The sequence below is a fragment of the Pelodiscus sinensis genome, chromosome 21 (assembly GCF_049634645.1).
Source record: "Pelodiscus sinensis isolate JC-2024 chromosome 21, ASM4963464v1, whole genome shotgun sequence".
Lineage (NCBI taxonomy): Eukaryota > Metazoa > Chordata > Testudines > Trionychidae > Pelodiscus > Pelodiscus sinensis.
In genome coordinates this window covers 9,050,193-9,064,128 of record NC_134731.1, presented here as the reverse complement: position 1 = coordinate 9,064,128, position 13,936 = coordinate 9,050,193, and the positions used below count along the sequence as shown (strand labels likewise).

The 13,936-nt window shown below is 47.7% G+C and overlaps 1 protein-coding gene across 3 annotated transcripts in view; it reads left to right on the top strand.

Moving 5' to 3' along the window:
• The window catches only part of HNF1B (HNF1 homeobox B), a 66,740-nt gene extending 53,659 nt beyond the window's left edge, over positions 1-13,081 (top strand). For all 3 annotated transcript variants that reach the window (XM_006138618.4, XM_006138619.4, XM_006138617.4), the window contains exons 8-9: positions 1,709-1,827; positions 9,872-13,081. In XM_006138618.4, the coding sequence (XP_006138680.2) occupies positions 1,709-1,823 (115 nt within the window). In that variant the 3' untranslated portion in view covers positions 1,824-1,827; positions 9,872-13,081. The remainder of the gene's footprint in view (positions 1-1,708; positions 1,828-9,871) is intronic.
• Positions 13,082-13,936: the final 855 nt, after the last annotated feature.

Below are 13,936 nucleotides of genomic sequence, written 5' to 3'. Positions count from 1 at the left end.
AACCCTAATTCCGAAATAGTCATTTCAGAATGATGGGAATGGGAATGCTCTGGTGCTGCTATTTCAAAATAACTACTCCACAGAGTAATTTGAACTAATTAGTCCCCAGTACTTCCTGAGGTTCTAAGTCTGAAGTAGCGTGTCCACGTTAATGGAGCCTTCCTTAGACTAATTTCAAGGCTTCCCTGTAGTGTGGACATGCTAGTTCAATTTTGTTTAAATCGGGAATTAATAAGTTGAATTTAGTAATTTCAAAATAATTTCCTCATGTAGATATGACCTAATGATCTTTGCACTTTGTGGATGAACTGAAAACGTAGGTATGTGTGGGAGGATGAACTACCCTTATGTTCTGCAAATGCTGGCTTTGTTTTCCTGTTGATTTTTTTCAGTTGAACTTTTCTCGTATTGTAGTTCTACAAACAATAATTTTCACATTTGTGCCCTATTCGTTACAATCTCATGAACATTTCAAAAAAAACCCTTATGATCTAAATTAGCGCGAGAAATCTTCTGTGTTCAGGGTTTACGTCCCTACATTATTGGGGAATCATGTTCTGTAAGATGTCTAAATATACAAACAATACATGTTTGGCCAACTGAGGGGAAGACTCTTTCAATTCTCCTTGGCCAGCAGATGGGTGATTATAGCAGCAACAGATGGAATATCTTGCTAATCATGAAAGCTGGTCAGAAAATGGAGGTGTGTGTTTTCCACAGAAAATATGGATTTTCAGCAAAATATTTTGTCTAAATTCTAAAATATGTAGATTATTAAATGCACTGTGTGCCTCATGAGTGCTGTAGTTCTGGACCCTCATGCTTCCATTCTTCTCACCACTAGAGTCCCTGCTTAGACTACATCTCCCAGGATGCATTGTGGTCTCCTTGGGATGAAGGGAGACAGCCTGTCATGTCAGTCATATAATAATAGTAGTGCATCATGGGAAATGAAATTTGTCTGGAGAGACCAGCTATAGAGAAGTATTAAAGCATGGGGAACCTGAATTAGAACCTCCCATGAGGCACTGCAGTAGCATTTCACAACTGAAATATTTCTGTTTGGGGAGTCTACTATTTGATGAAAAATCAAATTTTTCTGCAGAGAGCAGACTTATTTTTTTTTAATTAGTTGAAAACCCAATTTTCTGTCAGTTTTTGACAAGCCTTTCCACACAACCAACCAGAGTTCAAGAATTTTTTTTTAAACCTTTTTTTCTGGCTGAGGAGAAATAGATGGGAATTTGCTTCACGCTTTTCAGATGGACAAAGAGCTTGCTTCTTAATGATCATGATGCATTCCATTCCCAGTCAGCCTGGGAAATAAAACTCCTGTTCACTTCATCTAGGAGTTTTATTTGCACTGTCTCCCAGCACCCTTATCCAGCGCACTGGCCCTTTTTTTTTGTTGCTTGTGCATTTGGTTCTCCAGCAGGATGGCCTCTCAGAAAGTGGCTTGAGGGTCGACACCCGTTTGATCAAACCAGGCCATCTTAATCCTTAATCTCCCCTTGTGTGCACGCTGCTGGGGAGAAATCAGGTGGATCCTCCAGAGCACTAAATCGGACACAGACCACTCCTCAGTGTCTTATCTTGATATTTGTAAAAACAAATGTGTTTGAAACCTTTTGGCTTGACTGTTTTGCATCTGCATGAAGACTACAGCTGGCATTTATAGGATTGCTGTCTGTCTCCTTTATTTTCATAGTGTATGCACACAAGCCGGAGCCTCCCCAGTATTCCCACACTTCCCGGTTTCCATCGGCCATGGTGGTCACAGATACCAGCAGCATCAGTACATTAACCAATATGTCTTCCAATAAACAGGTAATGGTGCATACTGGGAAAGCGGGGTACGTTCTGTGTGAATGGTTCAGGATGAACGTCCCTGGTATACCTGCTACTGCTAAAGGAAGTTTAAGCCAATACTCTTGGTGGTGCATAGACCCAGTCAGAGGCGAATGGTGATGGGAGGGGTCCAGAGAACCACTGGTCACGTGACTCCCCTCAGCTGGAGAAAGGGTTGGGAAAAGCCCCCTCTGCTCTAGGCCCCACCTCTCCCTGCCCCTGCTCTGCCCCCACCCCACCCTTGCTCTGCTCCTGCCCTACCTCTTTCCCCACCTGAGGTGGCCCAGAGGACTAGTAGGGCAGGGGGGCCAGCACCAGCAGCGGGGGTCGGACCTCCACCCTGCACTCATTGGCTGGGGAAGCGGAGCAATATGGCCCCCAGCTCACTCAGCTCCCACAGCCACATTGTTCTGCTTCCTGCCTGGGAGTGTGGGGTCAGTCCTGCCTCTCCCCAGAGCAACATGCCAGGAGCACAGCAAGCTGGGGCCACCAAGCTCCGCTTCCCCCCACCCTGCCGCTTGTCCTAACAGCTCTAGAGCAGAAACAGAAGGGGAGGGAGTCCCAGAAGGAGTGGCTGGGCTCCCTGCCCCAGAAATGAGCTGCAAGCCCCAACCCCTCGGGGAAGGGGGCAAACTGTCAGCTCAAGCAGTGGCCTGGGAAAGTGGAGCCCTTGCCACAGCACTAATGAAATATTTTTAAAACGAATTTTAAACTAAGGTCCTGTCGACTAACACGGTAAATTCAGGAACTGACTCTCTAGACCTGGGGTTGAAAAATGCCTGTTAAATGGCTTCTTTACCACTTGAATGGCTCTTTCACAGGTTCAGTGTGCTGCTCACAGGTCTGGCCGACCTTTTCAGTTTCAAGTTAACTAGATCCTCTCCGGAGGAAGCAAGAGCCACAGAACAGAGATAGGAAGAGGCAGGTGGGTGGACATTAAGACCCAAGTGTTCGGGTGCCCTGCGCAGTTGTGTATTCTGTGTGTGGGTAAGGACAGCTCCAGGAGGAAGGAAATACTTTTTATTGATTCAGTTCCTGGTGGTAAAAGAACACCACCGAGCTTTTCTCCAGGTCTGGGGAAGGGACTCAGAATGTCACAGCTAAATACAAGGTGGAACAGATTGTTTAGCACAAGTAGTTAACACATTGATTTTAAGATGGGATGGACAAGCGCCAGCCCGTGAGCCGGATCCAGTCCACCAGGGTTAGCCCCTGGCAGGCCCCCACTGCTATATTTACCTGCATCTCCGCAGATATGGACGATCACAGCTCTGGTGGCCATGGGTCACCGTTCCCAGCCAATGGCAGCTGTGGGAAGTGGTGTCCCGGTCAGCGCCACTTCCCGCCGCTCCCATTGGCCGAGAACAGCAATTCGCAGCCAATGGAAGCTGCCATAGCCCATACCTGTGGAGGCAGAGGTCAATATACCGCCGGCGGCCCACAGGGGCTAATCCTGGCAAACAGCTGCCGTGTTATTGGCCGCCTTTGTTCCAAGACCATTCATGATGAACTGGTCCATTAGCACCCTGGTGTAGTCATAGACAAAGAGGGAGATCAGTGGGTTACAGATTGTTGTAATAAGCCATAAATCCAGTGTCTTTACAAAGGCCATGATTTTTAGTGTCAAGCAAAATTTGGGAATTTAAGCTCCTAGCCTCACCTTTTGAAGGTGGTGTGCACGGCAAAGTCAATGGACCAATTCATCTCTGACATCACCCCATCAAAGTCAACTTACCTTCCATCATTCAAAATGACTTTTTACTGCTTCGGCGTCATCTACAGTTAACTGAGAATGGCAGCAAACGGTTACACTGAGATGCTGTTTCCACACTGCAAGCGACACAAGCCGGCATAACCGTCTAGAGTCACCAGCGGAAACTAGATCAGAAGCTGGGACCACGGCCCTCAGCTTGTGTGTTTCGGCATCGCTCTACCGAAGGGATTGGGCCATAGCGCCCCCTGCTGGTGAAAACTGTCCCAGACCTAGTGACGTCAATACAGCTAGGCTAATTTATACCAGCTGTCAGGGCCATTGGTGAAGAAGGACACTGGGGGCCACTGGCCAAATGACCAGCCACGACTCCTCCCCGTGCTGCCTCTACCTCCCTTCCCACCTCTTCTCCACCCCTGCGCCAGCCCTTCGCCTTAGCCTCCTCCCCTGAGCGATGTGACCCGAGGCACTAGAAGCGGGGAGCCTGGCTCCCTCAGCAGGGGTCGGGCTCCCCCACACTCATCAGCAGCAGCTGAGGGAAGCAGAGCAATGTGGCTCTGTTCCCCCCAGCTCGTGGCTGCGTCACTCCACTTCCCGCTACCAGTGAGCGTAGTGATGGACCCCCCCGACCAGGTAACGTGGCCGGGAGCCGGGGGAGTAGAGTCACATTGCTCCACTTCCCCCTGCTGCTGCCAATGAGTGCCGGGGGGAAACCACCTCCTGCAGTGCGTGCCAGGCCCTCCATTATTCCCCTGGGCTGCCCAGAGGCTCTGGCCCCTTGTCCCTCCCATCCACAAGGTTTGGAGGGTCACATGCCCACTCAGTCCCCCCTCACGCATCACCCCTGCCAGCTATAAATCTGGTCCCTACCCCTAAATCTTTATAGGTGACTCACCTACGCTGCTGTCAGTTTGGCGTGTTAGGGTTTTCATTTTTAGTGTCCAAACAATAACCCTTTTAAAAAAAAAAACCAATCTGCTCTGAGGGCAGTGGGAAATATGTGGCCCTTATCGATTGCTAGATAAATAGGAGACAACCTTGAACTTGCATCCAGATAAACTTTTTTTTTTTTTTTTTTTGCTAAGCTTTGATGGTGGGAACTGAAAAATCTCTGCCACAAATGCACAGCAAATAATGCCTGGAACTGCTGCGCAGGTTCATTTCCACGGATGTCCTTACAATGTCCCTGCGAGGGTGGCACACGGAAGACCCTGCCACCATGGAAAACTGAGAAGCAGTGGGATCATGTACGACCAAGTACAATGACCCAGCCGCATGGCTGGTGTCCACTGACGCAGCTCCAGTGGAGTCAGTGGGCCGGATCGCCCAGGGGTGCCGTGTGGCAGAGTTCCTTTGAAGTCAGGGGCGACGTACTTAGCGCTAGCGGACGATCTGGCCCCATGTGTGGGACCCGCCACAGACCCGTTCTCTCACAAAATGGGAGGTGAAAGTGTCATTCCAAATCCCAGTGCCCTGCGACTCCTGTCAGGTTTCCCACTCTTTGTAGTGAGCAGGGAAAACATTTATCTGTGCCCACAAATCTCAATCAGTCGGGCAATCGGGCGCATCAGCACTCCTAGGGAATACCATTTCCTTTGAAAGGCTTTATCAATCCATCTGGTGTGCGCTCAGCCCTAACGTCTCTCTTGATTAATTACTCTGGCTTACCCCGCGTTGACTTTGATGCTTGCCTGCTGAAACAAGCCCTCCGAATACAGGAAATGTTCTTTTAATCAAAATCGCGCTTGCTGCTCCCCGCTAGCAGGCCGGTCATGGAGCCTAATGGTGGCTTATGCCCTTTGTTGGAGAGAATGATCAGCCTACCTTGAAGCATGGCTGGCCACGATAATCAAATCGCTTTCTTCCCTCCCTTCCCCCTACACACTCTCACTCTTTTAAATGTACTCTTGATTTAGCCAGTGCAAACTAAGTGCTGAGCGCAATAAGCGAATACCGTGTTACCCACCCGAGCACCTGATCTGCAAATTGTACTGAGCATAGCATGAAATTTATCTCTGTGCACAGGCCCAGCACCAGCCAAATAGTGCCAGGAGACCGTCTTGGTGGTGATCATCTTGGTTAGGACAATCTTGCAGCCCACTGAGACGAAGGAAGGTCACTTGTGTGGCTCACTCACTAGCCTAGGTTGCCCATCACTGAGCTAAAGTGATGCAAAGGACTGTGCATTGGAATGAATTTCACTCCCAGCAGCTCAGTAGTAAGTGTCCAGGGCCGCTGCATAGAGAGGCTTGCTCTTCTATGATCCGTTCTGCAAATACCATCTAAGCGTTAAGGGCACAGGCAAGAAATACTTTTCATCTCTATCCCAGATTTTTCTTTTTTCCTTTTTTACTGCTTTTAGCAAGAGCCAAGCAGAATTCTGAAGAAAAGACAGTAAGGGACGGTTCCAAAGTCCTTTTCATAGAGGTGGGCTTTGAATCCGGCCCAAAGATCCCAGCGGATCACTTGGAAATTTTACTCTATTTTGACACACACAAAAAGCCAGAAGGTTTCTTCCTTCCTCCCTTCCTTCCTCCCTCTCACTTAAAAAATCTTTCCTGATCTCATCCAGCCTCAAACAGGTTGCTAACTGGATTTTCTGCTCTGTGTGTTCAGAAGGATAGGAGCGCTGATGGTGAAAACCGAATGCTGGTGGTTCCCCGTGGTCACGTTCCCATGTGCAGGGAGACAGCCCCGTGCATTTAAGCTGAGTGTAACGCAGCTGGGCAGCCAGCCACAGCAGAATGTCCAAGACAGCTGGGCCATCTCGTCCCGGCACAGACACGGCAATGAGAACTGAAGCCAGCACCTTCATCGCCAAGGCCCAGGAGAATAGTCAGTAGGAGGTACTTGCTGCTGATTGATCAGATTGACCATTCCAGCCAGTAGTGGACAACGGCGCATGAAAGCAGTAGCTTAACTAGGTCAGAGGAGGCACCTACCACTTTCTTGGAAGCTACTTTGTGGAGGTGTGCGGAGAGGGGGCTTATAATACCTTGTGAGGATGGGCTGCTGCAAGAGGAAGAAAATCGGGGCAAAAGAAGAAACATATTTCGAAGGAGTTCAGCGTGTGTGTAGAGGAGCAAGAAGAGGGCATGCCCCTGATGGTCTCCACTCCTGTTAAATGCCACTATTTGGACTTAATCAGACTGGAGAATCTATATGGTTTGACCAACCAATAACAATGAAAGGAAAATCTCTGAAAATGCCCAATGCAAACTCTTCTATAAGATTTAACCACATTTTGAAGGAGAGGTTTCATGTGAACCCTCTCTTCCCTCACCTCACCTCTCACTGCCACCTTCCAGCTCAGCAGCAGTGGGGATTATCTGTGTAGCTTGTTGGCCGGCTTGGTCCTCCCAGCTACCCTGTGGCCCTCCCTCTCCTGCTGGATGGGCCAGTCGCCGTGATCTCTCCCCATCCTGCTGGAAAGCAGGAAGAGGAACACGGCCAGAGTCTCCTTGCTCAACAGTCCAGAATGCTGAGCTTTGGGCCGAGCTCCCCAGCATCAGCTCTGAGCACTGGGCTGTAGATCTCTTATCAGATGTTTATGTTTAGACTTGGAAGAGGCAAATAACTCCCAGTTCCTTTGACAACACTTAAGGCCAAGCCGCCATTTTATTGCATTAGCAAACATCTGATAGCCGTGAGGCACATCCCTAAAGACATGTCATAGAGGCCTCCTGGCGGCTCCTTATCTCCCTGTTATGATGTTTGTTGATCGGCAAGGTCACCCCAGGCTTTCTCCATCTCCACCTAAAATCTGAAAACTAAAGAACTGAGTAGGCGAGATGAGAGGGGCTGGAGAGTGAAGGATCATGGAATCTACAGGTGGGAAGTAATTGACGAGGGCTCCCAAAACCAGAGGGACATCCACGGCTCTGCTGTGTCCCTCCTGCCCTTGCTCGAGAGAGTCTTATTGCGTATACTCTCAACTCTCGTGCCTCTGGAGCAATGCTTCCTCTACTCTTTTCCATCTGTGTGCGGATTTTTTCCATCCATGGGCGGAATACATTTGCATGTGCATGTGCGGATGTGCACCATCAGTAGGACCAACAAACCCAGTGGTGGGCGCTCTGCTAATCAGCTGGGCGGCAGTGGAATCTCTTCTGAGTGGCCGCACACGTGCACAGCTTACTGGAAATGTGGCTTTGGAGCCTCTCTTGAAATACAGCTGCACCTTGTCTAGCGTGGGGCTGGAGAGGTGAGAAGAGGTTAGGCTTTGTGTAGCCCGGTGAGAAAAGAAACACGGAGGGGCATGTTATACACAGTGGCTTCTCTTCTCATGCCAAGCATTTTCAAATAAAATCCGTGCTGGTGAGAGAAACCAGAGACTGGATCCCCCTGTGTAGCCACAAAACACAGCAGCAGCAGCAGCAAAGTGAGCCTCTCCTATGCTTCCCAGCCAACACGCTTCACCCCTGATCTGGAAGGACGACCTTTAGGGGCACACAGTGAGTTCCACTCCCTGCTGAGCATGGCAGTTAGGTAGCCCCAGTAGTGTAGATCAGTGTTTCTCAACCTTTTTTTTATTAAGTACCCCCTTTACAAAAAATTATAAGTACCTCCCTACCTACAGTTTTCAGACACACAAAATGTTTTTCTACCATTGCAACGCATTTGTTTAAACAACTTAATCGTAAAACTTAAAACAAAGCTCTGTAAAATTTAAAACAAAAATTCAGTTTTCTTCAAATTTCAGTTGTGTTAACTTACCCCCCAGACTTCTCTCCAGTACTGCTAAGGGTACTCATACCACTGGTTGAGCAACACTGGCGTAGGTGGTGTGATGTGGACACCGAACTAGAAGGCATGGAGGCCTAGCAAGTTAGAAGCCTAAATATTGTGGGGATCTGAGTTTGAGAGCCTCGGCTCATTGTATATAGGTCACGAAAAAGCCATCAGAGGGTAATAACTCCTAGCCTGTAACACAAGCTGCCCCCAAGCAACTGTTAATTCGTGTGAGTGCATTTACTCGGCAGGTTTCCATACGCTTCGCTGATCTTGGCAGCATTGCAAAGTTGAATGAACTGGTCTTGAAGCAATTTCTCCCATAGGCTGGACACACATGGCCTCCCCCCTCCCTTTTTTTTCAATATCTGGTATGAAAACTATTTTCCCCACTATGTTCCCCATGGCAGTTCTCAAGACCTGGGGCATGATCTAACATCCACCAACTTCTGTGGGTATTAGACAAGGCCCCAATCAATATCCTCAACCACCAAGTCAGCTGACAGGATTGTATGTGTAAAAATCTAAATGCTATAGGCCCAGTCTGCAACCTTGGAATATTTCCTCTTCAATTCATTGGGGCTATTGGGAATTTATATAGACAGGGCTCGACAAATAATACAATCTACTCGCCCGTGGTGAGTAAATTGTAACCCAGAAGAGCCAGGTTTGGGCGATCTGTGCATGCGCAGATTGCCAGACAGCGCAGCTGGCGAGCGGGCCTTGCCGCGGTTCGGTGAGCCCTGCATATAGACAGGACTGATCACTGTGATCCAGATCCTTTAGGTGACTTTCATTTTAAGGGGAATTGGGTGCCTGAATACTTGAGGGTCTCAGCCTAGGTCAATAAAAAGACCTACTTAGATAGGATACTGCAGGTTGTACCTTCCTATACCGGGACTCTCTGGTCCAGCAACATCCTCAGATGTTCCTAGACCAGACAGCCCCAATGCTGGGAGCCTAGTGACAGGAGGGCTAGTGGCTAAGAGCCCTGCCTGGCTGGGAGCCCAGCAGCTGGGACACTGGCCAGGGCCGGATCCAAAGGCAGCTGCAGTACATCCAAGGTTGGTGGCTGGCAGCCTGTGTGCAGCTGGAGCTGGTGCCTGGCAGTGAGGCTGGGGCCAACGTCCAGCAGCGTAGCCAGGGCTGGCGTTGGAGATGGAGCAACGCCCAGGCCAGAGGCAGGGGCCGGCCGGGCCGGAAGTAGAGCCAGGGGCAGGGAGGGATGGCAGGCAGCAGGTGGCAGGGTACCTTCCCCGTTCCAGCAAATTCCCTCGTTTGGGATCAGTGAGGTCCCAAGGGTGCTAGAGCCGGGAGGTCCAACCTGTAGCAGAAATCCGTGGAGTTGAGGTGGCTTGGCACATTGAAACCCTAGTGCAGGACAGAATGTTCTTCTCCCATAGCATTATGGAAGGAAACGCAGAATACAAATCAGTGTATCACACTGAACGTTTTACGAACACCTGAAAGTTCTATCCTGAGTGTCATAAAATCATCCAGGTCCAATGACTCCACTTCTGCACATTGCAACATTTTTCTCTGTGCTCTCTAACTTATGCATCTTGCTTCCTTCCATCCCAGTGTCCCCTGCAAGCCTGGTGATGTTCCACACCTCATTTATTCTGCACCTAGCAACAGGAACTTATTTTCGACAACATCACGCCGGTAACCAACAAAGTCTGAGGGTTGTTGCCATAGTGACGCTCAGCCAGCTTGTCTAGTGCCATAGCGAGAAGCCCATTAACCTGAGAAAGAGCTGGCGTTTCAAGACGAATAGCCACCCTTCTGTGACTTGACAGGACCGAAGTGCCTCCTTCCAGAGACTGTGCTTTTCCATTTCCTTCACGCAGTATTTCCAAGAGATGTCTTGAGGATTTTAAGTATTTGCCTTCAAGAGGGCACTGGCTCTCGGGAGAAAATAAGAACAAAATGTACTACTGACTGGCAGAAGAGGATGACGGAGATCAAAAATATTTAAGTTATATTCCTTCCCCAAACAGACTGATGAGACTGGGATCTGTTACTTGGAGTTTGGAGGAAGGAATCTCATGTGCTGTTGAACTGAGCCAATTAAATTGTATATATAGCTAAACTTCTCTCCTCTCCAACCCTTCCATCTCCATCTATGCCTAGAGAGCTATATTAAAGAAGTAAATTTTGTCCAATGGATGTAAACTACTGTAATTAAGTGCAATTTCCCCACCTGTATATATTGCCAACAATTTTCTTATTTCTCGTTTTGTAAAGGTCAGATCTGAAGGTTTTTCTTTTTTTTTTTCTTTTTAACAAAATCACGAGGAAACATCTGGGCCTAGTCGATGGCTGTCAACCAGTGAGGACAGATACAAGCTCACCCTTCATGCAGGTGCCACTAAAGGCTGATAAACTGTGCTCTGGCCAATAGTCCAAACCAATATGAACTCAAATTTAGGGAAGGACCAAGAATGAAATTCACGACCCAGTGGCCAACTACCCAGCGACCATGAAACGTCCCATCCATCTGGCAGCTAGTGCCAATATGCAGATCTAAAAAATGTATGTTATTCGCTGACACGTAGACGTTTTGAGTGAGAATGATCAGGGGCAAGGGAAGAGGTCCTAGTGGAATTAAAACATGGACTTTTTTGGGAGTTTTCAGCTTACAGGTGTGGGGAGTTTTCCAAGTGTGCCTGTAGCATTTGCAGCCATGTATCTGAATGGGCTGGTAACAACACTTTTTAGTTGGATCTTTCTACACCTCCAAAGGGGTTCGGTGAATCCCTGATCTTCTTTCCAGGTGGGGAGGAGAGAAGTGAAATCCTTCCTGTCATCCTGGGAAGTGAAAAGGGATTTGGTGCCTCATATCACCTGGTTTCCTGCCCAATAAGATTTGTAAGTAACCCTAAGTTATTTACAATGATCTGGCATTGTAAGTAACTGCAGAGCTATCCCTGTTGTGTCTCCCTCACAAATAAGCAAGCCATGCCCCTAGTACTGATGCCACTTCCTAGCCAGTTGCTGGCTTTCCTTCCTCGGCAGGTGGACAAAATCTCTCTAGTGCCAGAATTTGGAGTGTTTCATGCTGACAGCCAGACACATAACCACTAAGGGCCTCTTTGTCATACTCTCACTCAGACTGCGTAGAGTCTTGCACAAATAACAGTCCTTTTGAATGCAACAGGACTCGCCGTGTGAGGTACTTTGTAGTCCGCTGTGGATAAAAGCATCACAATCTGGCCGTAACCCAGAAATGTACGTGTTGGAAAATGACTATCAAGGGGCTGTGATGGCTATGAGTGCGTATTTCCGTTGATGCACTGGCACAGATGCTGGGCCGGACGGTTCTTTACTTGTTGGCTTTTGAGGTATTTGCGAATGAGATCCTGGAAGAGGAGAGAATTATTAAGCAAGAGGCTCATTGGTAGCTACAGGTTGAACCCCTTTAGTCTGGCACGGTTGGGCCTGCCCGGTGTCGAACCAGAGAATTTGCCGAACCACAGGAGGTCAATATTGTCGAGCAGCATTACCGACACTTCCACTGCTGACTGGGCTTGTGGAAGACATTTAGGGGTAAGTTAGAGCTAACAGCACAGAACACAGACACAGGACTCGTGGCTGTAAACAAACTTTATGGGACCACAGGAAACTTGGCCACAGCCATGATAAGTGGACATCCGGCTAACTGAAATCATGCCGGACTATAGATATTGCTGGACCAGAGAGTGCTGAATTAGAGAGGCTCAACCTATACCAGTTTTCTCCTCCTCCCACCCCGCTCCCATTCCAAATTCTAACTTTGCTTCCTTTGCAATCAGTAACAAAAAGTTAATGAACATCAGAATTAAGGCCCTAAGAAAGGTGACCAAATGATTACGGGTAGCCAGTAGGGGATGCACAAATAACTTCTTCCCTGTCCTCTACACTTCCAAATTTGGGGGGAACTAGAACTCCTGTTTCTCCATCCTGCCAACAACTCTAGAATGTAAGTCAGACAGCTAACATCTCCCCTGCCTGTAGCTGCTATAAGACGACAAGGGAGACTGAGGCAGACTCTCAACTGTTATCAATCGACATTGCTCTATTGAAGTCAGTGGAGCAACACTTGATTTACACTAAGGCTCCAGTGTAAAATTTTCAAAAGTGCCTCAATCCAATTTTCAAAGGGATTTAAGAGCCTATCTCCTTTCAGTGAGACTTAGACTCCTAAATGCCTAAATCACTCGCAAATGGGAAAGGCTCCTAAATCACTTAGACACAGCTGAATTTGTAGTGCCTTAATTCCCAACTCCGTGAGCAATGAAAATGGGTAAAGCTCAGTCGTGTCTCCCCGCAAACAGAAAGATCAATGCTAAATATAAAAGCAGCAGTTTCTCCTTTTGAGGCGGGGACCATCTTTGACTCTGTACAGTGCCTAGTACAGTGGAGTCCCAGTGTTTATTGGGATTAGTAGGAATTACTGGATGACAAGTAATAAATCATTATGAACTGGAAAGCAATCTTTGGAATGAAATTTAATTTGATGTATATCATAATTAAATACCATTTTTTTTTGGTTCTCTGTCGGTGTGTGATGTATACCGAAAACACAGGTAATACTGTATTAATAGCCTCATCTCTTCATGGACAAGAACAAGATGAATTGAAATGATTGCCAAGTAATTCTAGGGTAGAGGTGTCATAAGCATAAGGTGCGCTTATGAGTACTTGTAATGGCCATTGCTGTATTACAGACGTTGATTCAACAGGCTATGTGGAAAGCAGAAAGTCTTCGCGTCAAAGAATAAAAACAAATTGTTTGCCTCTCTCTTGAAATATTGATCTTGATTTCCAATTGGCCAGATTTAATAAGTCAAATATTTCATAGTCACATCATGGAATTAACTTGAGAAAGAAATGGGATCCAGAGGTAACATTTGTTTTCATGCTTGTTCATTTCTTTCAGCTTTATGCTTCCCAACTCCTGACTGGAGAGGATGCAGAAACATTTCACAAGAAAAATTCTCGTTTATAGACGTGTTTCTGCTTCAGGCTAGCTAGAATCAAGGAAGACCAGAAATCTCCCAAGAAAACCATTGCCTCTAGATTCTGAGCCTGATTTTCTTAAACAGGTTCAGACTGACAAATTTCAGCTAAGTGCCCAAACTAAGGGTATGTCTACACTTCAGTGCTATTTCAAATTAACTTAATTAGAAATAGTTAATTCGAATTAAGCTAATTCGAAATAACACAACTATACACAAAAACTATTTTGAAATAGCACATCCATACTGAGTGGACCCTGAATCGAAGTTAAGGCTGGCCGGAACCAGTGCCGGCAGGGCATCAGGTTAGGACTTAAGTGTGTGGTGCTGCTACCTGAGGCTAACTGAGCTCCATGCTTAAAAGGACCCACCCTGGGCAGACAGTTCTCAGGGTTCCCCGCTTGCTTGCCTATCTCGATGAGGGACAGCAGAGCAGTCCTGTCTTGAAGTGCGCTGAGTGCCTGCATTCGGGACACCACAGCATTCGGCCACATGGAGCCAGAGCTGCCCCTGGACATGCCGTTGCGTCTCGTGGGGTCGTTGCCATCAGAGGAGAGTAAGTTTTCCTGGTTGTGCCCAGAGTGGCCACCAGGGCTCCCTGGGAAGGTCTGGAGGCCCTTATTTCGAATTAAGTGTCTACACAGCA